The following is a 26,245-nucleotide window of genomic DNA, read 5'->3' as shown; positions in this document are numbered from 1 at the left end:
AATGTGATGACATGAAAAAACTTTTTTTTTTTTTTTCTGGGTCTCAGGAGGGTATGATAGGGCCCTCTGAGTTTATTGACAGTTATTATTTCACATTATTATTTCATTCACATTCATTATTTCATTATTTTTAATAATACACAAAGAAAACACAATTTATTGTTGACATGCTGTATTTTGATATTTATAAATGAATATATTACAGAATTCCTGTTGTCCAAATATTCTGCATCTTGAAAATACAGTTGTGCTAAAATATCAAATGTAGACATTTTTAACTTCATGTTTGTTAGTATAGAATCAGCTGAATGTGTGCAGTAAATCCACAGGTTCAAATAATATTTCATAAGTAGTAAACAAATATTCCACTTCATCCACAGATGGCAGCTGTGTGAATGTGTGTCCGGATGAATTCTTCAGAGGGGAAACACAGCGCTGTGAACCCTGTCATCCTAACTGCCTCGACTGCATGGGGCGGCACAGTCACGAGTGCCTGAGCTGCAGAGATCACCTCTACAGAGACGTCAAAGAATGTGTGGACACATGTCGCTCTGGGTAACTACAACACTGAATACCTATGTTGGTTTATAAATAGTAGTGAATAAAAAATGACTGATAGATTATCTGGTGATTTTTTTTAATGTAGTTTCTTGTTGTGTTTTATAAGCCTGGTTTCGCAGACGGGGATTAGATTAAGCCAGAAGTAGGCCTTAGTTTAATTAGGACAACTAAGTAGTTTTTATAAATGTGCCTTTAAAAAAAAAACCTTACTGGTGTGCATCTTTAGACAAAACAATGGCACTGACATATTTTAATAGGTAGCCCATTTCATTACAGTTTTCTGTTTTCTAATATTTCTGACTGAATCTTTCCAGTTACTATGCCTCAGCTGGCTCTAGGACATGTGAGCGGTGTGATGAGAGCTGTGGGGAGTGTCTTCAGGCCGGAGCCGAGGGGTGTGTGAGCTGCAAAGAAGGGATGCTGTTTATCAGGAAACAGGGGCGCTGTGTGTCCTCCTGTCCTGATGCATACTACCACGACACTCACCACAAAACATGCGAGGCATGCCACCCCACCTGCAGAACATGCACAGGTATTGAACAGTTTACAGATGTGACTAAATATTTCAGACAAACTAGTCAATTCCACAGGCCCTTTGAAAAATAAATGCACTTAATTATACTGAAAGTACACCTGTAGTGTGCGGCAAAGATCTGTACTATTAATCAAATAAAAGGCCACTTAAGTGTACTTAAGTGAGTACACTTTCATGACCTTCTTAACACACTGAAGTACAGTTTTCTAAAATGCACTTGAAATAATGTCTTATTAAAAGTTTTACTTCAAAAAGTAAGTTTTAAATCATTGTGTTTTAATACTTTTTTTAACATTCTTTAAAGAAGTACACATATTTTGGTGTGCTGACTAACATACTAAAGCACTTTTTAAGTTTAACTGTGTTATTCAATATTACATTTCTTAAATGTATCGTAAATATATTCTAAATGCACTAAATTCCAACTTCATCATTACAAATGTGTAATTTCAAATATATTTTGACATACAATATTAGAAACAACATCAAATTTTAGTTTAGCATAAATGCTTGTCAGTACATTCAGCTGTACACTTTAGCCAAATTAAATTGACGTAATTATGAAATTGCCTATAAATAAATATGTACTTAAGTCCTACGTATGTCAAAAATCACTGTTAACTCTTAAATTTCAACTTATTGTCTTTAATATAAATTTATATATAACAGTTTCATTTCATTGCGATTAACGTGTATTTTTAACAATAATAGAATATACTTGAATGCAAACTGAATATTATTTCCATAATAAAAGTGTGCCTCACACCAACTCAAAGCAAAAAGAGCAATGTTTTGAAATCAACACAGAGCCACAATGTTTCTTTCTTCAACTTGTGAGTGGCATATGCGTATGCACCTGGAATATGAGAAAGCATTTTAACAAACAAAAAAAGGACATTTCACATTAAATTCTATATTTAACCGTGAATTATTCAATAATTCAAACCTAAAATACTGGGATGTCCTTTCGATTGACAGGCAAGAGTGTTGAGGATTGTGAGTCATGTCACCCAGGTTATACACTCACAGAGGGTGCTTGCGAGTCGCCCTGCATCACAGGAGAATACGTTAAGTCTGAGGTAAACTTCTGTTCTAGTGCAGTCTAACACGCATTCTACTTTAATATTTTTATGAATGTGGTCACCTGATAGCTCTTGTGATCTCTCTACAGGATCAGGGCTATAACTGTGAATCATGTGATGAATCCTGTTTGGAATGTAAAGGTCCTGGGCATTATAACTGCACCATCTGTCCGGCACAGTTCATCCTGACAGCAGGGGGGCGCTGTCTGCCCTGCTGCACCAACACAGAACAGGAAGACACAGTCCCAGTTCAGCAAGAGTGCTGTAACTGTACTGAAACTAGAGGTATTTGGACTTAAAAGTGACATTTCAAAATATTACCAGTAGGCTACTAACAATGATCATTGACATAAAAAAACAACAACAAAGGCTTGTAGGAAAATGTGCCTCTACCTACATTTTTGCAAAACTTCATAAGCTTACCTATTCATATACTTCAATGCAGTTTGCAGCTAAAAGGAACACTAGTGGCAAAACACCAACAACTTTTATTCCTTTTCATACCAGTTATGATTACAGGGGCAGATTATTTATTAATAAAAACCTCTTTTGATTTTCAGTTCCTTGCACAATTACCACAAAGCATTTTTACCATAGTCCATCATTTGTAATACATTTTGATATTTGCATAACTTGACCCAGCTCCATATGCATGGCTTTTCTGATATAGTAAACTAGCTCACCTGGCACACCACTATACACAAATACGAGTTCTGTGAAATACGAAAAACAGACTTATGATAAAAAAAATTTAAAAAGTCACAAGAAAAGAGCTCAGAGTCTTATAGATACAAGCTAATGGTATCGTTGCTTCAGCGATCATGTTTTTTTTTTTTTTTCATGCTTGGTTAGGTTTAGGATACGTAACAGTAAATGTAATAAAACCCTGCCAGATTTACATTGATCAAACATAACTGATCGTGCTTTTAGGGCCTTCACTGAACATTTCACTTTGAAAGTGCTGCAAAACATGCATGAAGTAACATAATATTTAGCAGAAATGTCATTAAAGTTATGTTTTTACAATGAGCCGGGGATGGAATTTTCATTTGAGGGTGAAATGTTCCTTTAATACTAAAATAGTAACTTATAAATAGTTGTCCTGTCTTGGTTTATTTGTTGTGTCAGACATTAAAACCAATATTTTATCTCTGTTTAAGGTGAGTGTGTCCTCAGCACTAACTTTGCCTTTCGAAACCATGAGGAAGAAGAGTACACAGGAAACCTGCCACTCTTTATCACCACCTCCATCCTGCTTGTCTTTGCCTCAATCTCCGTAATCATCCTCATTAAGCGTTCTCTTTCCAAACGACCCATGCCAGAGACCGCTATCCCACGTGGTTATGAAAAACTGGGCCATGGTGGCGGCAAAGACGGCTACTTCACATCATCATCCACCTCTGCCTTCGGTGGTCAAGCAAGCTCTAGTTCTGGACTTTTCCGTGAGTCACAGCTAGTGGACCTTGGTGATCAGAAGGGGACTCAGGATGATGACGATGAAGATGATGAAGATGAAGATATTGTGTACATGGGGCAGGACGGCACTGTTTATCGTAAATTCAGATATGGGCAACTGGGAGACGAGCAGGAAGATGAGTTAGAATATGACGATGAGAGCTACAACTACCGATAACACCTTCATCTGTTTAAACAAAAAATGATTCTGCAGGGTTACTGAAAATTGTCACTTAGCATTCAATAGCAACATTGTGTTTGAAAATTATATTTAAAAAGTTCTGTAGAGTTCAGCAAAGTTCTGAACTCATATGTGAAAAGTAATATATTGTGTAGGATGATACAATGGCAATCACAAATTGTAGTTTAATGTCCCCCTGTAATCAATAATTGTATCCCTTGAAACTCATTTTTGCTCACCAAAATTACATATTTAAAGGTTTTTTTTTTTCTTAAAAAAATGTCTTCATCCCTTAAAATAGATTGAATGTAACTTTACACCCTTTCCTCATTAAGTATACATGGTTCTATGAATATGCAAATTAGCCCCGCTTCCAGAGATCCACTCATTGACGATCACACGTTGACGTGATTGGTTACAAGGTAGTTTGTGACGTCAGAAACACCATGATTTTGAGACTGTCTTTGGTTCACTGCAGTTTTAAAGTGCAAATACTCAGCAATGGTGTTGACTTACGCATTTGCACATGGATTGTCTTAAAGCACATTGAAAACATCACATATAAACAACATTAAAAACTTGGTTTTCACCACAGGGGGACTTTAAGATTTTATGTGGTAGTTGGTCCTTTTAGCTTCTTGTCTTTTTTTACATACATTTTTCATCTTTTATGAAGATAGCTGAGGTTTGTCTCTTTTTTTTTTTTCGTTCTACATGTGTGAGTGATTTATTTATTTATTTTTTGGAACATGTGCATTAAGTCAACAGATCCTATGCAGTACTTTTGCTAGTAGCAGAAGTACAAATGAAAGTCTTCTGGTAATTTTTTGTTGTGAAAGTGTGTCAACTGGAAATTGTAATAAAAGTATAACAATGGTATGTGTTAATTTACTATTCCAAGTACAGTCAATAATTTTTGACCTACTGCATTTCAATTATCCAAATTAGAATCTACTTCTGCCCCAAGATGTTTTATTGTCTCTCTGGTTACATTTGTATTTTCATCAAAATTATGATCATAACGAACTACTCAAAAAGTATTAAGCCAAATTGTATTATGCTTTGCACAAATTACTAATCAAGTAATATAAGAGGAAATATTTATATTTGTATGTGATTGACAAATTGCACTGTAAGAAAAAATATCCATAGAAAAAAAAAAAAAGAAAGTCCTGGTAATTTTCTGCCAGGACATTATTGTCACACAATCCAGGATGAGGAAGAAGACAATAAGCCTGGCGAATCTAATTGCTGTGATACTTAAACAATACAAAAGGCAACAATCCACAAACAAAATAAAGGCAACGTATAACTGTGCAAAGTACAGTAAACACCAGACAATGAATATCTGACACTGAGGACTAAATATACTGAGAAAACTAATGATCTAATAAGAAACAGGTGAAAATCAATGAAAAAATAAATAACCACGACAACCAATGAAAACATATTTAGTAACCAAGGAAATCAGGAAATACTGAGAAACAAACTAAAAGTCAACGAAAACTAATTTTAACACCGTAACACTGTCGTCATCGTAGTTTAAGAGGACCAGATCTGAAAAAAAAACCTCTTTGTGTGCTTCTCAAGGGAGCGATACCAATGGGAGAGGAGGAGGATCCAACCCGATCTCATGGCAATTCTTTTGACAAATTTTATGAGGTGGCTAATTCGTACGAATTCATACGACCTCACTCGTACGAATTCTTATGATTTTTGCTAAATCGTACATATTTTACGAGTTGCCCAATTCGTATGAATTTGTATGAATGAGCTCCCCCTGACCCCGCCCCTAAACCTACCCATCACTGGGGTTTAGAAAATTCGTACGAAGCCACCTCGTACTCACTCTTACGAATTCGTACGAATTGGTCCTGAGATAGCGTTGGAGGATCTGTACTGAAAAACAACTCAACGTGACAATTATAAGTTTACACACATTTCCTTTAACCCTAAAACACAATACAATGCGAAGCATAATTCAAAATATGGTTAAAAAAATCTTCGTATTAACACTATTTTTACTAAATTTTCTTAGGGTGCGGGCATCTGAAAATGTAATTTTGTTTCATTCAGAATAATCAAGTCAAAATTCAAGTCACTTTTTCATCCAGATTTCAACAGATACATTATTTGCCAATGTGGTAAGGATGGTTGCCGAGATTAAAATTAAATTAGGGTCAGGTTAACTGTGAACATTAAATGTTCCAAGACAAATGTGTGTGGCAATCATGGCTATCACAAAAGTACGATAAAAATAGTCCATGACTTGTGCACTTTCTAAGACTCCAAATCTTCTGAAGCCATTTGATAGATTTGTGAGAGAAACAGATCAGATTTTATTTGTTATTCATTGAACATACTGATTTTGTGTGTGTGTGCATTATTCCTTGAGCATAAAACTTTAACAAAATAGTACATAAAATAGTACCACACAACTGTTCAGATATTAATTAAATTTATTGATATAACTCTGCAATATGACATACATCTCAATCTCAATATGCTCTGCTGGAGAAGGCCTCTGGATCAAAGTTAATATTCATATTCTTAGATAGAATTTCAGTCTAAAAGGATCACATATCAACAACCAGGGACACATGCAGTGATACAATCACACACATAATGTCTCTCAAATATTCACATACACACACTTGCACACTTCATTTAAATACTGTGCTTGACAGCAATCTTTTTAAGTCCCTTTATTTTAGATTCCAAATCTGTTAGCAGGAAGAACTTGGTACCTAACAGCATATAAACACATTCACAAACAATCACACACCAAAATACAAACCTATACACATACACTCTTACACACTGACACAAGAGGTGTTCGAAAGTAGACAGAGCAGTCACAATGAAAGTGAAAACCTCTGAAACAGCATGCTCTTAGGATTTGACAGACCTTTGATTGTGGCAACTATTTTTACCTTTATACATGGCAAACACTCAATAAGACATCAAAGTTCTGAAACATCTAGGACTGATTTTAGTGCTTTGAGCACAAGAACGATTAATGCATTACTACATGACTTATGATTCTAAAAGGTGAAGTGTGTCATTACGGCACCCCTAGTGGCAACCAACAGAATAGCAAAAATAACTTGATTTAAAATGTTAAAGACAGACCTATGTGTGTGTGTGTGTGTGTGTGTGTGTGTGTGTGTGTGTGTGTGTGTGTGTGTGTGTGTGTGTGTGTGTGTGTGTATTTGATTTGATTATTTCATTCACATTGCTTTGTGAGAATGTAGTTCTCTCTCATTAAAGCCGTAAAAGACACACAGTCTTGTAAATGTGTCTTTTTGAAGAAATTTCAAATACTTTTTTGCTTCAAATCAAAGTCTGTAATGTTATGATTCACCTCTTAGTTTGGTTTGTGGCTTATAACTTTTTTTTTAATCCCTATAGGAAAAATGATTGGGAAAAATACTTCTGGACCCAAGGCCACTGAAAAAGTGAGCACTGTTGAACTCTATCATGTTCATATTAGCAAACACCGGGTTTCGCAAACGTTCTGAGGCCACCTCTTGGCAATATCCACTATTGTTCAAAGAAATTTACGTAATTGGTTGAGCCAGACATGTTTGACAGCAAAAACTATTATGAAACAATTTTGTGAAAGAGCCACAAAAGTCTTTCTGCTACATTGTTCACAGAGTCAACCTATGAAGGGCTTAAAGGGTTAGTTCACCACCCCCCCAAAAAAATTTTTTTTTCATTAATTACTCACTCTCATGTCGTTCCAAACCTGTAATACTTTCGTTCATCTTCAAATTACAAATGAAGATATTATAAATGAAATTGAGATATTTCTGTCCCTCCATAGACAGTTCACGCAACCATCACTTTGATGCTTCAAAAAGTTCATAAAGAGCTCTTAAAACGAATCCATATAAATTGAGTGATTTAGTCCAAATTTTCTGAAGAGATACGATCACTTTATATTAAGAACAGTTTTAATGTCGGCTTTTATTCACATATAAACATTAATCTACGCGCACATCCGATATGGTAAACAGAAGCTCAAGCATGCTTGACGTGATAACCAAAAGGTTCATTCCTGTGTGTCACGCAGCACGTTTGAGCTTCCATATGAACCAATGTTTTTACACATCAAGCTTGTACGGTTGAGCTTCTGTTTATTTGTGAATAAAAGCCTAAATTCAATTTGTTCATCGTATAAATCGACCGTGTCTCTTCAGAAAATTTGGACTAAACTGCTCGATTCATATGGATTAGTTTTACAATCTCTTTATGAACTTTTTGCAGCTTCAAAGTGGTAGTTGTGTAGCTGTCAATGGAGGGACAGAAAGCTCTCAAATTCCATTTAAATGATCTTCATTTGTGTTTCGAAGATGAGCGAAAGTCTTGCGGGTTTGGAATGACATGAGGGTGAGTAATTGATGACAAGTTTTAATTTTTGGGTGAACTAACCCTTTAATGTAATAGAGAAAGCATTTCAACATAATACACTTCACATTTAAGAACTACAAATGATTTATCTCTGCTGGTTTTGAACTGATACATAAATTGATATGAGGCTAAGTTTAGAATCAAACCTGACTGGTACTGTTTCTGACCATGGAAATAAGTAACTCTAGTCTCTTCTATCTTCTATGTCCCCAAGTCATCAATTTAGCATGAGAGGGTAAAGAGTTAGCATTGGTGCTAACATGATGCTACGCATTGTCTTTGTGTTTAGAATAATCTTGCATGCATTAATATTGATACACAGCAACTGAAGTGACATGATTCTTTGCCTATTTTGCCTTTTATACATGCTCCAATTAGAAAAATAACTGACTGTGAAAATTATGAGCCTAAAAGGGAAAAGTACAACATGATATTATTGCTAAAATGCCTCTCATGCATAATTCAAGTAACAAGAGAAACTTTTTCAAGACGATAGGAGACAAAGAATGTTTAAAGCATTGAGCTGGTTTAAGCTACTGTTCTGTGGTGCAAATTCAAATTTGTGAAGAATTATTATATATGAGGTGATTTGTTTTTAAGAATATGTCGTGCTGCTTTAATCATCCCAGCACTGCGAGCTAACAAAAATACCCTTTTCTCTTATTATAAGTGATTATTGCATCCATATTAGCGTGCAATCATTACAATTTGAAATACTCAAAACCTTTACAGACATATTGTTCTTGCACCCACAGCCAATGACTCTTATGAATTGCTCACATTGGGTTGAGCTCTGCAACAGATATAAAAAAAGTTATATCATTATTATTATTTATATCATTATTTAGTATTATTTTAAAAAATTAATATAATTTAAAGTTTACATGAAACAGCATTCATATAACATTTTACTTATGTAATATGACATTTCCAAGTAAAAAAAATTTAGATGAATGTGGGGTTATACAAAAAAATTCAAATTCTGTCATCAATTACTCACCCTCGTTCCAAACCTGTAAGAATTTTGTTCATCTTCAGAACAGAACTGAAGATATTTTTAATGAAATCTGAGGAATTTTTGTACCTCCATTGACAGTCTACACAACTACCACAAGAGATCGTAAAACTAATCCATATGAATAGAGAGGTTTAGTCCAAATTTTGACACGATCGTTTCATATGATGAACAGATTGAATTTAGGCTTTGAATGACATAAACATTGATCAGTGAAAATAAACAGAAGTACAACCGAACAAGCAAGAACAAACCTCAATGGTTCTTGCAGAAGCTCAAACGTGCTGTGTAACACTAGAATGAACCTCATTAGTTCTCTCACGTCAAGCAAGCATGCTTGAACTTCCATTTACCACACCTGATGTGTGCTTTGATGAACGTTTATAAATGAATAAAATCCTAAATTAAATCTGTTCATCATATAAAGTGATTGTGTCTCAGATTTCATTAAAAAATATCTTAATCTGACTTCAGATGAACGAATGTCTTAAAGATTTGGAATGACATGAGGGTGAGTAAAACATGGAGAACTAAACCTTTAAAGGCACAATATGTAAGACTTTTAGATACAAAAAATTTCCACAAAAACAATGTTATATATTTTGTTGACTCTTGTACTTAATATTTAAATCAATGTTTAAAATCAAGGGAAATCAGCAATTTCAACCAGTGTGTAACGGCCCGCGTTATTGTGACGTCATATCCGTGCTATCCTTGATATCTGTAAAAACCACTGAAACACCAAAGACACTTTAACATACTGTATTGTGTTTTATTAGACAGGTGAGCTGTTTGGATACCTTTATCGACAGAAAACTAATCATAGTTGTATAGCTTGACATGGTTAGTCTTATTGTTTGAATCTTGTTTTCTTGATTTACCGTGAGAACCGTGTTTGCACCATGCCTCAAAGACAATAGGTCACACTTGTTGGCCGCATACATCATGAAGAACGTCTTATTTCATAACAGTAACCATTATAAAATGTACTGTTATTCCTAGTGAAGCGTAAATTGCTGTAATTTCATAATGACTTTGGAATGTAGTGGTCAGTTTACTGAAATGAAGCAGCCTCAATGACGTATACAGCCGACAAATGCAACCTCTGCAGCTTTCGAAATCAGACAGAGCTAATGCTATTTTGTCAACTGGCTAACATAGCATAATCAGAAAGAGCTTTATTTTAGTAACAGTAATACAGATGTTTTTCCACCATACAATATATTTTAAAATTAATTGCACGCCATTTAGCAACAAAAGACATCCAGCTTTTATTCATATAGATATTCTAATATCGTTCTAGCTCACTGCAATGTGCTTTAACTGTCTCATACCAACCATCGAGCTAACGCAACTTTCAACACACTCAAATGTATTTTTAGTATGATTGTTTTAACACGTAAAAAAATCCCGCAAATAACTTGAATTGAATTGATCAAATGTAACTGTAACAAAGTACAAGTTCAGGGAAGGAGGCGGACTTTAAACATAACTTTAATCGTAAAATAAGCATAAGACGAAAAGAGTGGCAGTGGCCGACTGCGGCATATAAGCATAATAAAAACAGTAACGTAAAGTGTCTCATGCTTTCTGCCCTGCCCTGCTTCATACTACAGTAATGTTATACATTAGCTCACCCCTGAACATAATTTCTGCCTGATTCCCGTTGGATTGCTTTCCATCGGCTGTGATGGTGAAGACAACAACTCCTATGATTCTACGCTCATTCATAGTCTCATCAAGCTAAGCCTTTGTAAAGGCTCTCACATTACACATTACCACCTGTGCTGTCAACCTTTTTTTTATATATTTATTGCCATAATCTTCACTATATTAATGTTAAACCGCAGTAAATTATTGTGTTAATTATTGGCAAGGTTTAAAAAATGGCTGCATAGCAATTAAGTTATTAACGTGAACCAATAGCCTGCATAATGTTGGTGATGTCAGCAGAAAATGAGAGTTCCCTTACAAAGGTGAACTCAACACTTCGCCTGAATCAACGCAATGGGGATATTCTATCAGCGTGATCGGTGTCTGAAGTACGTTTGCCAACACAAAAAATGTATTGGCCAACAACAGTCCATGAATTCACTACCTGAGCGCCCGTGAAGTGTGTGCCTCTGTGTCTCAAGTTTTTCAAACCTGAAGACAAACACAACTTGTGTGTTGTGTGTTTAGGTGAGGATAATGTGCGTTAAGATCTCGGGGAAGCTGAATGCGCTCATCATGAGAGATTTAAAATGAGGAAGCTCAAGCTGTCCGAGGAATTTGAGAATGGTATGTCCCTCTCATGTTCCTCGGTCACTGATGTCTCTTGAGTCTTCAGATCCAGCAGACAGCATGTTGCTGGCACAATCCAGCCAGGATGAGGTGGATGTGGTTGAAGAAGGAGAATATATCACTTTTAGTGAGCCCTCTCAGCCTATCAGCCCAGCATACGAGGAGTTTCTGGAGGTAATGGTCCACACCACAACTAGATTGGGTCGGTAGTTTTCAGGAAGTACTTCCCTTCCCAATCTAAATCTTCGCCTAGGACCTCTGGGGGTCCTGGTCCATCACAGTCTAAGGACTGGAGGCAGGGCCAGAGGGAGAGTGTGGCCACTCGTGCTCCTCCTCCTTTGAGGAGTAGAGCACAGAGGAGGCGGGATGCTAGGAGGAAGAGACAAGATCTCAGGGAAATGATTGAAAGAAAGCGATTTGGTAAACAGGTCAGAATCACTGAGGAAAAGTCAAATCCCTTCTCCTTCTCTTCCTTCCTCCATTAATATATATTATAATTGTTCTTGTCACTATGGCTAGTGCTGACTGAATCAAGTACGAGCTATAGCAGGCCCTAGAGGAGTGTGTTAGGAGGGTTGAGCTGCCTAATAGGATAGGATAGGAAGTAGGATATAGTATCTGGTGGCTTCCTTCTAGAAGGGCAGCAGTAACGATGGTTGTATCAAGCGCTTAGCAGGCTCCCTTTGGGTGGCTGCTCTTCGGGGTTAAGTGTTGAGTAGAACCCTCCGCTGCTGTTAGGGTTTTAAAATAGGGTTCTCCACTCCCTGTTGGAGCCCTAACCGATCCCTTAGAACTTAACAAGTAGAGTTAAATTGCCTTCTAGCATCCCTTCTTGTTCTTGTTATCAGGCATCTTTGCAATAGCCCCATTTTCTTTGCAAATTCCCCCAATTGTGCGGTGAAGGTAGAGCTGAAGCTCCCCTGTGGCTCCCTATGGGTTGGAGTACTATGTTATGAAGATGATGAATAATTATTCTAGGTGTGACCCCCATATGTGCTCTCCCTGAGGTAGTGGTAGGCCAATGTCACATTTTAAAATGTTCTCCCTGGGCCAGTATTTCCTAGAATCGGTGTCATGCAAGAGAAATTGACTTAGCTAAACCTAGAGCTCTGCTCTTGAGCCCCATGTGGCTACGCCTGGCCCACAAGGAAGGGAGGAAGGCTGTAGAGGCTGGGACTTTCCTTGTCGAAGCATAAGAGCTTGAGTGTTGGCCGAGGGAATATTACAACTTAACAGCTATGAGGCATCGGAAGCGCTTTGAATGATTGACGCATCTGACTCCGGCTAAGTACATGTCTCCGTAGAGTAAAGTGATGTCATTGACTGTCGTCAGCCAATTAAATTGTTGTGTTTTGCTTCAGAAAACGGTCATGCTGATGGCGTTACCCATAGCGTCAATCCAAACGTCGAGTCTCGTTCCCCTTTTCAAGAAACCATGGTTACAGTCATAACCTGAGATGTTTTTTTAAATGTCTTTTTTATTTTTTTGCACAGTAGGACCAGGAACATGTAAAATGTTTGTTGCTATTTCATGTTGACTTTAAAAAACACAATATGCTAATATGACTGTTTACTAAAATAATATAGAAATCTTACATAGATCCTTGTGGAATCTCACTTCCTTGGAGAAAGCTGCTGATTCTGAAATTAAAAAGATATATTTCATTATATAGCTAGTGCACTGTATGATATTTCGACGAAAATTATCAAAGACCTCTAAAAAAATTCTCTAATACTTACGTAGAGCTCTCTGATGCTTCCCGTAACTCCTCATCCAGTCTAGAGATGCAGAAATTAATTAATCTATATAGCTCAGTTATTTTTTTTTACTTTCTTTAAATGTAAAAGAAAAAAAGTAGAATATATAATATATAAAATATATTTTAAATAAATATATAAAATATATATAAAAAATGGACAATCATTTCATACAGTATTTATTACATTATTAGATTGTTAGATTATACGGGTTTGGCAGAAAAAAGGTTGGTAACTCCTAGTAAAACAGATAAATCTTATAATGTTACTCTTTACCCCAGCGTTTGAAATGTCTGTTCCCATAGAAACGTGTCTTCACAGGTTTTAAATTATAGAATCACAACTCTTGTGCAGATTCTCATAAACATACTCAACACCTTTTCAGCAGCTACATCTGTCAGCGACTGTCTCACTCTCACAATCTATGTGTGCTGCTGATCAGTGCCATGATGATCCCTCCGTTTACTTTCTTCCATATAATAAATTGGCATACATTTAATGAAAGACAGTTAAACATGTCGCTCACTGATACTTGCTCACCTGATGATGCACTCGGGTATGTGGACGTACTCCATTGGGATGAGCTCCTCCAGTTCAGCTAAGCTGTTCACATACTTTATCTTACTGCTGAACTTTGAGCTGGAAAACATTTATGAATCCATTTTATTTTGTTTGTTTTTGTCTCCAAAGCCAATATTTTGTACACTGCTACTATGTTCAGACTGCAGGCAAATCAGATTTTTTTCTAAAATCAGATCTTCTCAGGCAGACTGTCCACACTTTTAATTGCAAGTGATCAAATAAGATTTTTGTGTTCAGGCATAAACAACCCATCTGCATGGGTTGCTTCGGTAACAATAAGGCGTACTCATGTACAGTTGTGGTCAGAATTAATGGCACCCCTGGTAAATATGATCAAAAATGGTTGTAAAAAATAAACCTTTCATTGATGTAAAAGAATTGAAAGTGGGGGGGGGAAATCACATTATGAAATAAATGTTTTTCTCCTAAACACATTGGCCACAAATATTGGCACCCTTTTATTAAATACTTTTTGCAATCTCCTTTTTAGATCAGAGATCAGAGACCATTCCTTCATATCTCCAGATCCTTCAGATTCCCAGCTCCATGTTGGTGCTTCTTCTCTTCAGTTCACTCCACTCATCAGGTCGGGGAACTGGGACGGTCATGGCAGAAGCTTCATTTTGTGCTCCGTAACACATTTTTGTGTTGATTTTGATGTTTGTTTTGGATCGTTGTCCTGATCGTTGGATCGTTGTCCTGACCGTTGCCCATTTAGCCCATAAGATTTCTAGCAGAGGCCGTCAGGTTTTGATTTTTTTATCTGTTGGTATTTGCAAGAATCCATGATACCATGTACAGTGAGGAAAATAAGTATTTGAACACCCTGCTATTTTGCAAGTTCTCCCACTTGGAAATCATGGAGGGGTCTGAAATTGTCATCGTAGGTGCATGTCCACTGTGAGAGACATAATCTAAAAAAAAAAATCCAGAAATCACAATATATGATTTTTTAACTATTTATTTGTATGATACAGCTGCAAATAAGTATTTGAACACCTGTCTATCAGCTAGAATTCTGACCCTCAAAGACCCGTTAGTCTGCCTTTAAAATGTCCACCTCCACTCCATTTATTATCCTAAATTAGATGCACCTGTTTGAGGTCGTTAGCTGCATAAAGACACCTGTCCACCCCATACAATCAGTAAATGTCATGTGGTCAGATGAGACCAAAATAGAACTTTTTGGTCATAATTCCACTAAACGTGTTTGGAGGAAGAAGAATGATGAGTACCATCCCAAGAACACCATCCCTACTGTGAAGCATGGGGGTGGTAGCATCATGCTTTGGGGGTGTTTTTCTGCATATGGGACAGGGCGACTGCACTGTATTAAGGAGAGGATGACCGGGGTCATGTATTGCGAGATTTTGGGGAACAACCTCCTTCCCTCAGTTAGAGCATTGAAGATGGGTCGAGGCTGGGTCTTCCAACATGACAATGACCCGAAGCACACAGCCAGGATAACCAAGGAGTGGCTCTGTAAGAAGCATATCAAGGTTCTGGCGTGGCCTAGCCAGTCTCCAGACCTAAACCCAATAGAGAATCTTTGGAGGGAGCTCAAACTCCGTGTTTCTCAGCGACAGCCCAGAAACCTGACTGATCTAGAGAAGATCTGTGTGGAGGAGTGGGCCAAAATCCCTCCTGCAGTGTGTGCAAACCTGGTGAAAAACTACAGGAAACGTTTGACCTCTGTAATTGCAAACAAAGGCTACTGTACCAAATATTAACATTGATTTTCTCAGGTGTTCAAATACTTATTTGCAGCTGTATCATACAAATAAATAGTTAAAAAATCATACATTGTGATTTCTGGATTTTTTTTTTAGATTATGTCTCTCACAGTGGACATGCACCTACGATGACAATTTCAGACCCCTCCATGATTTCTAAGTGGGAGAACTTGCAAAATAGCAGGGTGTTCAAATACTTATTTTCCTCACTGTATCTGAACAAGAAGTCCAGGACCTCCAGCAAAAAAAATGGCCCACAACATTAAAGATCCAGCTGTATATTTAACCGTGGGTATGGGGTACTTTTTATCCATGTTTTCACCAAACCCATCTGGTGGCTTTGCTGCCAAAAAGCTCTTTTTTTAAGTTTCATCTGATTATAGAATCCGGTCCCTTTTGAAGATCCAGTCGTGTCTGACAACTGAATATGCTGGAAGATCCAACATTAAGTGTTTGCTCATTCTACAAGTGTAAACATTGTAAAATGTTTGAAAAGTAACTGACACTACTGGATCTTCAAACGGGACGGGTTCTATGGTTAGATGAGCTTTTTTGGCAGCAAACACTTAATAATGGGTTTGGTTCATACAGGGATAAAAAGTACCCCATGTGTAAAATGAAATACTCTGCTGTATCTTCAATGCTGTGGGTCTAATTTTCTGCCAGAGGTCCTGGACATCTTGTTCAGATACATGGCATTATGGATTCGATCAAATACCAACAGATATTAAAAATCAAAACCTGACAACCTCTGCTAGAAATCTAATAACGGACCATGTTTGGATCTTCCGACAGGACAGTGATCCAAAAACAAACATCAAAATCAAAACAAAAATGGGTCACTGAGCACAAAACCAAGCATCTGCAATGGCCATCCCAGTCCCCAGACCTGAACCCTAAAGAAAATGAGTGAGCTGAACTGAAGAGAAGAAGGGAATCTGAAGGATCTGGAGAGATTCTGTATGGAGGAATGGTCTCTGATCTCTTGTCAGGTGTTCTCCAAACTCATCAGGCATTATAGGAGAAGACTCAGAGGTGTTATCTTGGAAAAGGGAGGGTGCAAAAATGTATGTATTTAATAAAAGGGGGCAAATTATTGTTCCCAACGTGTTTTGAAGAAAAACATTTATTTCATAATGTGATTTTCCCCCCACTTTCAATTCTTTTATTTCAATGAAAGGTTAGATTTTTTCTTTTTTTTTTCTTCTTCTTTTTTTTTCTTTTTTTTTTTATAAAATATCAAAATTATTAACAATGCAGATATTTTTTATAGCCATCTTTGATCATATTTGCCAAGGGGGCAAATAATTCTGACCAGCACTGTATTATGATTTAAAATAACTATTTTCTATTTTAAAATGTAATTTATTTCTACGATAGCAAAGCTGAATTTTCAGCAGTCATTACTCCAGTCTCCAGTGTCATGTGAATCATGATCCTTCAGAAATCATTCTAATGTGTTGATTGGTGCACAATAAACATTTCTTATTATCAAGTTATTTTGCTCAGTATTTTTGTGGAAACCATTATAAACATTTTTCCAGGATTCTTTGATGAATAGAAAGTACAGAAGAACAGCATTTATTTGAAATAAATATTTTAACATTGTAAATGTCTTTGCTATCATATTTGATCAATGCAATGCATCCATGCTATTAATCTGCTTTTTTAAATCTTAAGGTAGTTTTTATTTGTCTACAAAACTACTTTCAAGCATTTAAGCATTAACCTTTAGATAAGGTTTTTAAGATAATGAGAAACGTATTCTGTCGCGTGTATCTAAACTATTGACCAATACTAAAAAACTAAAACTAAAACAAAAATTGCCAGTCAACATACCTGATAAATGGCTTTGTGATGGCTAGAATTGTCCTAATGAACCATGATGGGTGAACAATAATGAAAGATTTTAAGTTCTTTCTAAGCCTGAAAAAGTGTAAAAAAAACCAAACAAAAATAAGTCATTATTTTTAATATACTGTATATTGTGCATTGCACATTTTAATATATTTAACATACCGTAAATAGGCAGAATATTGATTAGTAAGGCATATTATATATACCTCCTGTCAATCATCTGGTAACATCTCTTAAGCCAGTTGAGACCAGGCATCCTCCGGTGTGGAGTGGCTCCATTCAGATAGATGATCATGTAGTCCTCTGCTACCATGAGCTCTAGTGTACTGATAACATACCTGAAGAGTAATTCACATTCATTTAGTGATTTGTTCTCAAAACATGTAATATTATTATATTCTAGGATTATTCTATGGAGGGTATGCACATGATGTCACAGTAGGTGGGAGTCACACCCTGAGTGGCAAAAAAAAGTGGCAGCATTGTGTTCAGCTTGAATGCCACAAAAAACATACAAAACACTTTTAAAATGGGAAAGAGCTTTGCGGTTGACTGTACAAATAGATTTAACAAGAAATCGGAGCTATCTCTTTACATACTGCCGAAAAAGAGAAGCAAATAGATTACTGCAATTCGGAAAAATTATACCCTAGCTTAAACATTGTTTTGACAACTCATCAATTAAATATTTACCATTTACATTCTGCATAGCTGTAAAAATTTTGTCAGCGTTTATTAAAAAACACCCATTATGATGAGCATTGTGTTCTACAAATAGGGATGGTTGGATGTTAGTTGGATGTTAGTTGGTTGTAACCTCGGTTCCCTGAAATGAGGGAACGAGACATTGCGTCATTGATGATGATATGGGGAAAAACCTTTCTCCTAGAATACTGCTTTCAAGCATGCGAATCAGGGGCGGATATGCATATAAACAGAGGGCAGCCCAAAACACTGAAGGTGCTTGATGAGCATTCTTTTTTGATTGCTCAGCCAGCGCACTCTCCGAGAGAGCCATGAGCAGCCAATCGTTCAAATAATTCAGAATGCACACTCAGCTCAGACACAGAGTGGAGAGAACAGCATTCGTGCACTTTGTGAATGTGCGGGGGGGCCAAAGATAGGCCGAAAGGAAGGACTGTAAACTGATAAGCAACTCCTTTGAATTCATCCTAGAAAGCACCTGTGACAAGGTGCTATCTGGATATGGAAATCTGCATCTTTTAGATCTACCAATACAAACCAATCCCTTGCCATACGAGAAAAGGGATTTATTTTACAGTTATCATTCTAAATGATCGCTTCATAAGTTTCAGCGAGGCGTGATTTTCAAGAAACAGCTGTGCTAGACTAACTGGGACTAGTCACAGCACTTACATATTGTTGCTCTATTGTTGGTTTCTCAACATTTGCAATTCACTTAGGATAAAAGCGTCTGCTAAATGATTAAATGCTAAATGTAAATGCAAATGCTAATATACAGTATTCTTGGAGAAAGTTGTTTCACCATAGCGTCATACTTGACGCAATGTTGAGAGGCCGATATTACAAGGATAGATAGATAGATAGATAGATAGATAGATAGATAGATAGATAGATAGATAGATAGATAGATAGATAGATAGATAGATAGATAGATAGATAGATAGATAGATAGATAGATAGATAGATAGATAGATAGATAGATAGATGGTCATGCGGATTTAGATCTACCTAATAAATAACGTATTTATAGTGTTGTCTAACAGAGAAAGCATTCACAAGCTTTGCTTTAGTCCAACTGCCTTTAATTTAAGAAGATAATCAATTGTTTTACTCCCGTTTTTGCAGTTTCCTCTATGAAATCCAGTCATGTTGCAGGATGTTTTGCCACTTAGTACGGCTGAGGGAAAGTGACGTCAATGCATACCCTATATTATATTATAGGATTAACAAGCCTTGTAAGATATTTTGACATCAGGGCAACTGATTGGCTCATATCAGACTGAACTCACAGAAAGAGGTTTTCCATGATCTCGTGATAGTCTTCTCTGTCACTGTCAGGGAGGAAGCATGCAGCAAACACAATGATGGCATTTGCACCATTGCTATAGTAGCCTGTGGGTAAATATTAAATATATTTAATAATATTAATTGCTCAACACAATTTAAAGGCATATTACAGGTTACCCAAAGTGTGCTAAATTGTAATAAATGTGCACTAAGTAGTGTATTTCAAATAATTAAAAACTGTACTTGCAGGTGATATAATATTGACGAAATAAAAGCATACTTAAAGCTACACTGTGTAAGATTTTCTCCCATCTATCGGTGAAATTGTATATGACCACCAACTGAATATTACTTTCTAGCCCCTCCCATTTCGAGGGCGTTTTAACTCCTACTGTGGCCATATTATTCCAAGATTAACAATCTAACAATCTAATGTATTTTCAAGATGGAGGCGCAACATGGCTGCCGCCATTCGAGCGACTCGCTCATATGTATTCTGAATGGCAGATTCTACGTTTACGAGAATACTTGATTAGTTGGTGGAAGTAATTACACATGAATGAGCACATATACTTTTGAAAGAACATATTTTTTTGCTAAGAATCAACTTAAAAAATTACGCAGTGTAGCTTTAAAGAGAGTGCACTTTCATGACTATGTTTCTTAACACACTTAAGTACACTTTTAAAAAGTGCACATTTAAAAGTCTTGTCATGCTTTAAAGAAGTACACTTATTTTGAAATGTTGACTCAAATACTAAAGCACATGTGAAGTATCTGATTGATGTAACTGTTAATATATTTTAAATGTACTAAACTACAACTTCATTATTGCAAATGTGTAATTACAAATATATTTAAATACATGACATGTTTCAATAGAAATTATCTTTCTATTAATACACAATAAATGCTTGTCAATACATTCGACAATATGCTTTTACCATTTCAAAGACAACAGAATTATGAAATTACATATAAACATGCTGAAGTCCTTTAGTGGGTCAAAAATCACTGATATGTTTAACTAATTGAATGTAATTGTCAATAACATCTAACTAGATGGTTCTAGATGGTTAGTATCCAACTTAACTAAGAGTGCAAAAACATTACATTTAATTTGCACTTAAGTATATTATTTTAAAGTATATTGTTTCCGTATAATAATAGCCTACTCTTTTTAAAAGTATGCTAAGTGTACTTCTTTTTCACAAGTGTCTGTCTGCTGTTATAATTATATAGATTACATATATTTACATATATCGGGTAAGCATACATGACCACAAATCAATTCAAATGCTTAAAGCTACACTGTGTAATATTTTAAGTTGATTTTTAGCAAAAAACACTTTGTTCTTTCAAAATTATACGTTCTCATTAATGAGTAATCACTTCAACCAACTAATTAAGTATTCTCGTAAGTGTATAATCTGCCATTTAGAATACATACGAGCGAGGCGCTCGAATGGTGGCAGCCATGTTGCGCCTCCATCTTGAAAATACATTAGACAAAGAGGGACATACCTGGAAATTCAAGCTTCGCCTTTCGCATTTTTACACTCAGTGGTACCATGACGAAAGCGAGGGGGAGATTACTCGCGACTGCCGGCAGATTTGAAATAATACCGCCACCATAGGAGTTAAAACGCCCTCGGAATGGGAGGGGCTATAAAGTAATATTCAGTTGGTAGTCATAAACAATTTCACCGCTAGATGGGAGTAAATCCTACACAGTGTAGCTTTAAAAATATAACCACTTAACCATAACTTTCAAACATTACTCATGATTTGATAGAATCTCTTTACCATCATTTCTGACCAAATTTAATCCTTAATTGGAAGATTTAGGCATTACAGCTCAAATATCAAATATCAAACATTATATTCCATGTCCATGGAAGTCGGGGTGTCCAAACTCGGTCCTGGAGGGCAGCTGTCCTGCACAGTTTAGCTCCAACTTGCCTTAACACACCTGCCTGGAAGTTTCTAGTATGCCTATTAAGAGCTTGATTAGCTGTTTCAGGTGTGTTTAATTGGGGTTGGAGCTAAACTCTGCAGGACAGTGGCCCTCCAGGAGCAGGATTGGACACACCCTGATGAAAAATAGGAGCTTCACATTTTTACTTTTAATACTCCATTGACTTCCATTGTAAGGCTATACTGTAAATGCATTCTCTTTTGTTTTTGAACACTGAGAAAAAGTCACTGAGAAGAAAGTATTCTCAGTGCTAATCACTGTCTCCTTGCTTTATATTTAACACCTGGTCATAAACAGATAGACATTGTCAGCAACAATACTCAGGTGGGCTGTGGCATTAAACAATGCTCAATAGGGAAGAAAAGGCTATCGCAACTTCCGTTTCATGCTGACAAATCGGAATTGTTGGGTCGAGGTTATTGGCCCACCCTCATGCTGGTGAACACTTCATCAGATAAATAAAAATATGTCATTGCAAAATGGCGGACATGTTTTTTGATTAAAGAATATGAGGGCACATTAATTAAAAAAAAATATGTGCACAGATTAATCATTTATAATAAATACTGCAAAAAAAATTCAGACAGAAAACTCCTTTAAATTTTCCTGGAAATATTCCTTTAACATACCTCCATGGGATATGACTTTTTGGTAGGGTTCAATGCTCTTCATGTTGATGCGGTGCTCTTGCTCTCCAATGATGACAGTTCTCCAGAGTTTGGAATCCTGCCGCTCTTCTTCAGCACTGTATGTGGGAATGGGCTCAGCTGTTTCTTTTACTGAATCTCTCTGGGATGCTTGAGGCTCTGAAAAAATACTGTGTATTAGTAATCTCTTTTTAATAATAAACAATTATTTAAAAGTGTTTATGTCCAACCTTCCCAGTCTATTTCATGGTCAGTATAATCTGCTTCATCAGGTGTGTCCAGATCATCAACATTGATGTCGAGGTCATCTGGTGTGTCAAACAGGTCATCCTCACTTTGGTCCAATGATAGACTAATACGAGGAGCGGACAGCTTTTTCCTCTGAGAGGCCACACCCCCTTGGCCCTGTAGGGGCAGGGAGGTGGGCGGAGCTAGTGGAAATTAACAGACAATCAATTAACATTTATAAAATGATCCAGCATTACACATGGTTCTGTACACTGTTTCAGATTGGGTTATTTGAATAGTGTCCCAGGGCCTACAATGATTCAGAACATGTACTTGAGTAAATATCTATTTCAGTTATGAAACTCTAGAGGGCGCATGCTGATAGGTCCACATATCATTACCGCATGGCACAAGCTGATTGGCCTCTACTGATCCTGCAGCCCATAACATTTCTTGCTCGGCATTTAAATATTCTGCTTCATTGTTTGCTGTTAGCTAGTCTTGTATTGCGCTATCAGAGTTCCTCTGAAACCCTACACCTCCCCCAGCTCCACCTGCCTATATCTGCTAGCTACAGCATTTATCTTACATGCTCACAGCAGCGCATCTGTGTATCTATTGGCAGTAGCAAGTCCATACTTGCTCTGCAGCAGCAATAATCAACAGCAGCAGCAGCATAGCAGATCGTCCGCCAAGACCAAATACATTAACATTGCCAAATTCAATAACAGAGAGTTGCTATGATTGAAATCATGTTAAGCCTAACAAGATGAACAGAAGAAGAGAATGTTACTTTACACCTTTACACTGTTCTGTGAATCTGAAGCAGTCTTTTTAAATGTATTCACTCTACTTATATCTTCGGGCAGATTCTATAAGTGTCAGTATTTAGCAGTCTTACCTGGTCTACTCTCTGCACCTTCAAAGCTCATCTTTCGTTCATGAGTCAGGTCCATCCCCACATCGCCAGAAAGGGAACTACGAGAAACACACACATAACAACGAGAGATCATTATCACTTATCAATGCATGAAACAATAATAATAATAATAATAATAATAATAATAAATAGATACATTAATAAATAAATAGACCTTTATTTAAAGTTAAAATTTAAAAAACAACAGCAACAACAACAACAACAACTCAATAATAATAATAATAAACTATCCTGTACTTAAATTTTACAGTTTTAACACACCCTTGTTAAAATTGGAGCTACAAACAAGTTTCAAATGAGTCTCCAGCAAAGTAGATGACTTAATACTGTAAATCCGGAAATGCTGTCGCTCTTCAATATGTTGTAATAGCAGTCTTGCATTTGCTGCAGCTGCAATGCACAGCAAACAAACTCACTTAACAGAACTAGTCTCTATAAATGTATCTGCTCTAAAAAACTCTCCATACCATCCTTTTACCATTCCTATTTGGAATTTAGAAGCAGTGTGAATTCATGTGTAAATGTATGCATGGACACACAGCCACATGAGAAGAGAAGCCTATCTCGCGGGAGTGTCTACAATAAGCTACCAGATGGTTTCCAGTTCTCAGACAGAGAATGTGTGTTGAGAGAGACGAGGATGAATGTGGAAAGGTCTGTTGCTCTCTCCTTCCATCAAGACTTTGGCTTAATCCATCCATTTTTCCATCCTCCACAGCAGGAAACAGGAAAAGTGGGCGGGCGTTATGTCATCATCATCATCATCACCATCACCAACAACCCTTTCTACCCTGCTCTCTCTCCCCTCTTCTTTGTGAATCACTCTTCCGCGTCAGTGTACACACACATTTACATTTACAAACACGCAATCACACACACACACACACACACACACACACACACACACAGGCAAATAAATGAGCCATACATGCAGAGCCATGAATTTGAATGATGGCAAAAGCAGGTCAACTGTGCTTATAAGCTGAAACCTCATTACAACAAAACGTGTTTGTATTAAACATGACAAACATTCATTTATGATCCATGCACAAACAAAAGCAGCTGCCCATGTCTTGCATCATAAAGGATGCTGATGCTAAGCCTCTTCCGTCACCAAACACTGATGCATCACAAACAAATGCCCGTCCCTCCCTCTTTCCCTTCCCATCTCAACACTTAAGGTTTCAAATAACAACATGCCTGATATAATCACCCACAATACACTCACCACTACAGCTGAGGCACAGTTTTTTCTCCTGCCCTGCGTTTCAGATCATGGATGTGTGCCTGTATCTCTCTCACTGTCAGGGATGCTCTGTTCACCCACTGCTGAGAGCCTCCACCATTTTGTGGTCATGTGACCCTCTCAAGCACCAAACAAGAGCGTGAGGCTGTTCTCTCCGCCCTGAGCTTGAGATACAAATGAGTGAGACTCAGCACAGCAGTACACTGCTGTGAGGCGAAATTAAGCTGATGGGCTCTGACTGTACATGTGAATTGTGAGTGAGTCTGACTGTGCAGATGAGTAAAGAGAGGTGTGTCTGAGGATGAATGAACATTAATGAGTCTGTCTGTGAGAGATGGAGTTTTTCACAAAGCCCATTAGAGCAGCTGTTAAGTCACATGTGAGTGGGATCAGATTCATAAAATAAACTGAATCTACTCAGAGATTTTGGTTTATATTGACATGACAGCATTGCACAGTTGCAGCAGATTTGACTGCACATCTATGATGTGAATCTCCCGTTCCACCACAACACAAAGGCTTGAGATCTGTGACTGTGGAGGCCATTTGAGTAAAGTGAACTAATTGTCATGTTCAAGAAACCAGTTTGAGATTATTTGACCTGTGTGACATGCCGTGTTTTCCAGCTGGAAGTAGCCATTAGAAGATTGGTGCTCGGTGGTCATAAAGGGATAGACATTGTCAGGCAGCATGCTGCATACTCAGGTGGGCTGTGGCATTTAAACGATGCTCAATAAGGAAGACGTCCAATCAATCGCAACGTCCGTTTCATGCTGACAAATCGGAATTGTTGGGTCTAGGTTATTGGCCCACCCTCATGTTGGTGAACACTTCATCAGATAAATAAAAATATGTCATTGCAAAAGGGAGGAAGTTTTTCTTGATTAAAGAATATGAGGGCAAAAAAAAAAAGTGCACAGATTAATTATTTAAAATAAATACTGCAAAATAAGAATTGTCTATTTTGATTTCATGATGACTAAGTAAAATTAATGGCCTTTTATTTAATTAACATTATTTAAAAATATACTTTAAAGATTTGAAGTACACTTTAAGTCTACAGTGACAGTCAGTACAATTAAGCATGCTTCTTTTTCACAAGGGATGTTTCACAAAATAATATTTTTTAATATGTAATATTATACCTACTACAGTGGTATACTACATTAATATTTTTTGTTGTGGATCTCACAAACCCTGCCAAGAACATGTCAGTTTTATATTTCACCCCAAATTTATAAAGACATTGACACTTTGCATAAAGAAAATGAAGCATATGTTACATTATATAATTTTTACATTTTCCCCCAAATTCACGTTCACATAATGTAAGAAAATGTAATTCTCATTAGTGTAATGGGAAAGAAAATAATGATATATTATTTATATTAGAAATAATTTTTTACATAGTGGTAGTATTGGTTGTAAATTGCACTGCTCAACATCAGGAAGATCAGGCCTTTCCTAACTGAGCATGCAACACAACTTCTCGTACAGGCCCTGGTCATTTCTAGGCTTGACTACTGCAATGCTCTTCTGGCTGGACTTCCATCATGTGCAACTAAACCTCTACAAATTATTCAGAACGCTGCAACTCGTCTTGTCTTCAACGAGCCCAAAAGGGCCCACGTCACTCCTCTGTTCATCTCTCTGCACTGGCTACCACTCGCTGCTCGCATCAAGTTCAAGGCATTGACGCTTGCTTACAGATCTATCACAGGCTCAGATCCCTCCTACTTTCACTCACTTCTACGAG

The 26,245-nt window shown here is 36.9% G+C and overlaps 2 protein-coding genes across 3 annotated transcripts in view; one reads left to right on the top strand and one right to left on the bottom strand.

The window, feature by feature from the left end:
* Positions 1-3,993, top strand: part of pcsk5a (proprotein convertase subtilisin/kexin type 5a) — a 39,476-nt gene extending 35,483 nt beyond the window's left edge. Inside the window, exons 33-37 of the mRNA XM_079872658.1 lie at positions 381-555; positions 876-1,093; positions 2,075-2,175; positions 2,268-2,463; positions 3,339-3,993. Coding sequence (XP_079728784.1) covers positions 381-555; positions 876-1,093; positions 2,075-2,175; positions 2,268-2,463; positions 3,339-3,811 — 1,163 coding nt within the window. The 3' untranslated portion in view covers positions 3,812-3,993. The remainder of the gene's footprint in view (positions 1-380; positions 556-875; positions 1,094-2,074; positions 2,176-2,267; positions 2,464-3,338) is intronic.
* A 3,225-nt stretch (positions 3,994-7,218) lies between these two features.
* prune2 (prune homolog 2 with BCH domain) lies at positions 7,219-24,598 on the bottom strand. 2 transcript variants are annotated; one of them, XM_079871310.1, is made up of 11 exons: positions 24,472-24,598; positions 23,205-23,281; positions 22,306-22,506; positions 22,058-22,234; positions 19,453-19,555; positions 17,665-17,796; positions 17,441-17,527; positions 13,827-13,925; positions 13,269-13,307; positions 13,125-13,169; positions 7,219-9,023 (listed from the first exon to the last, which is right to left on the bottom strand). In XM_079871310.1, the coding sequence occupies exons 2-11, from the start codon at positions 23,257-23,259 to the stop codon at positions 8,996-8,998; spliced, it is 966 nt and encodes a 321-aa protein (XP_079727436.1). In that variant the 5' UTR covers positions 23,260-23,281; positions 24,472-24,598; the 3' UTR covers positions 7,219-8,995. The 2 variants fall into 2 exon arrangements, with proteins under 2 accessions (XP_079727436.1, XP_079727437.1); XM_079871311.1 differs by lacking the exon at positions 7,219-9,023 and adding an exon at positions 12,080-12,110.
* Positions 24,599-26,245: the final 1,647 nt, after the last annotated feature.

The sequence above is a fragment of the Squalius cephalus genome (assembly GCF_949319135.1).
Source record: "Squalius cephalus genome assembly, chromosome: 5".
Lineage (NCBI taxonomy): Eukaryota > Metazoa > Chordata > Actinopteri > Cypriniformes > Leuciscidae > Squalius > Squalius cephalus.
The sequence above is the reverse complement of the archived record's forward strand: the minus strand, read 5'-3'. Positions and strand labels throughout refer to the sequence as shown.

What these genes read in the sequence shown, in the direction of transcription:
- prune2 (XM_079871310.1), bottom strand. Translation starts at nt 23,259, where the DNA reads ATGGACCTGACTCATGAACGAAAGATGAGCTTTGAAGGTGCAGAGAGT. An exon ending in AAAAGTCATATCCCATGGAG is followed by an intron (nt 19,556 to 22,057) that starts GTATGTTAAAGG and finishes ATTTACCCACAG; the next exon opens with GCTACTATAGCAATGGTGCA. An exon ending in ATCATGGAAAACCTCTTTCT is followed by an intron (nt 17,797 to 19,452) that starts GTGAGTTCAGTC and finishes ATTACTCTTCAG; the next exon opens with GTATGTTATCAGTACACTAG.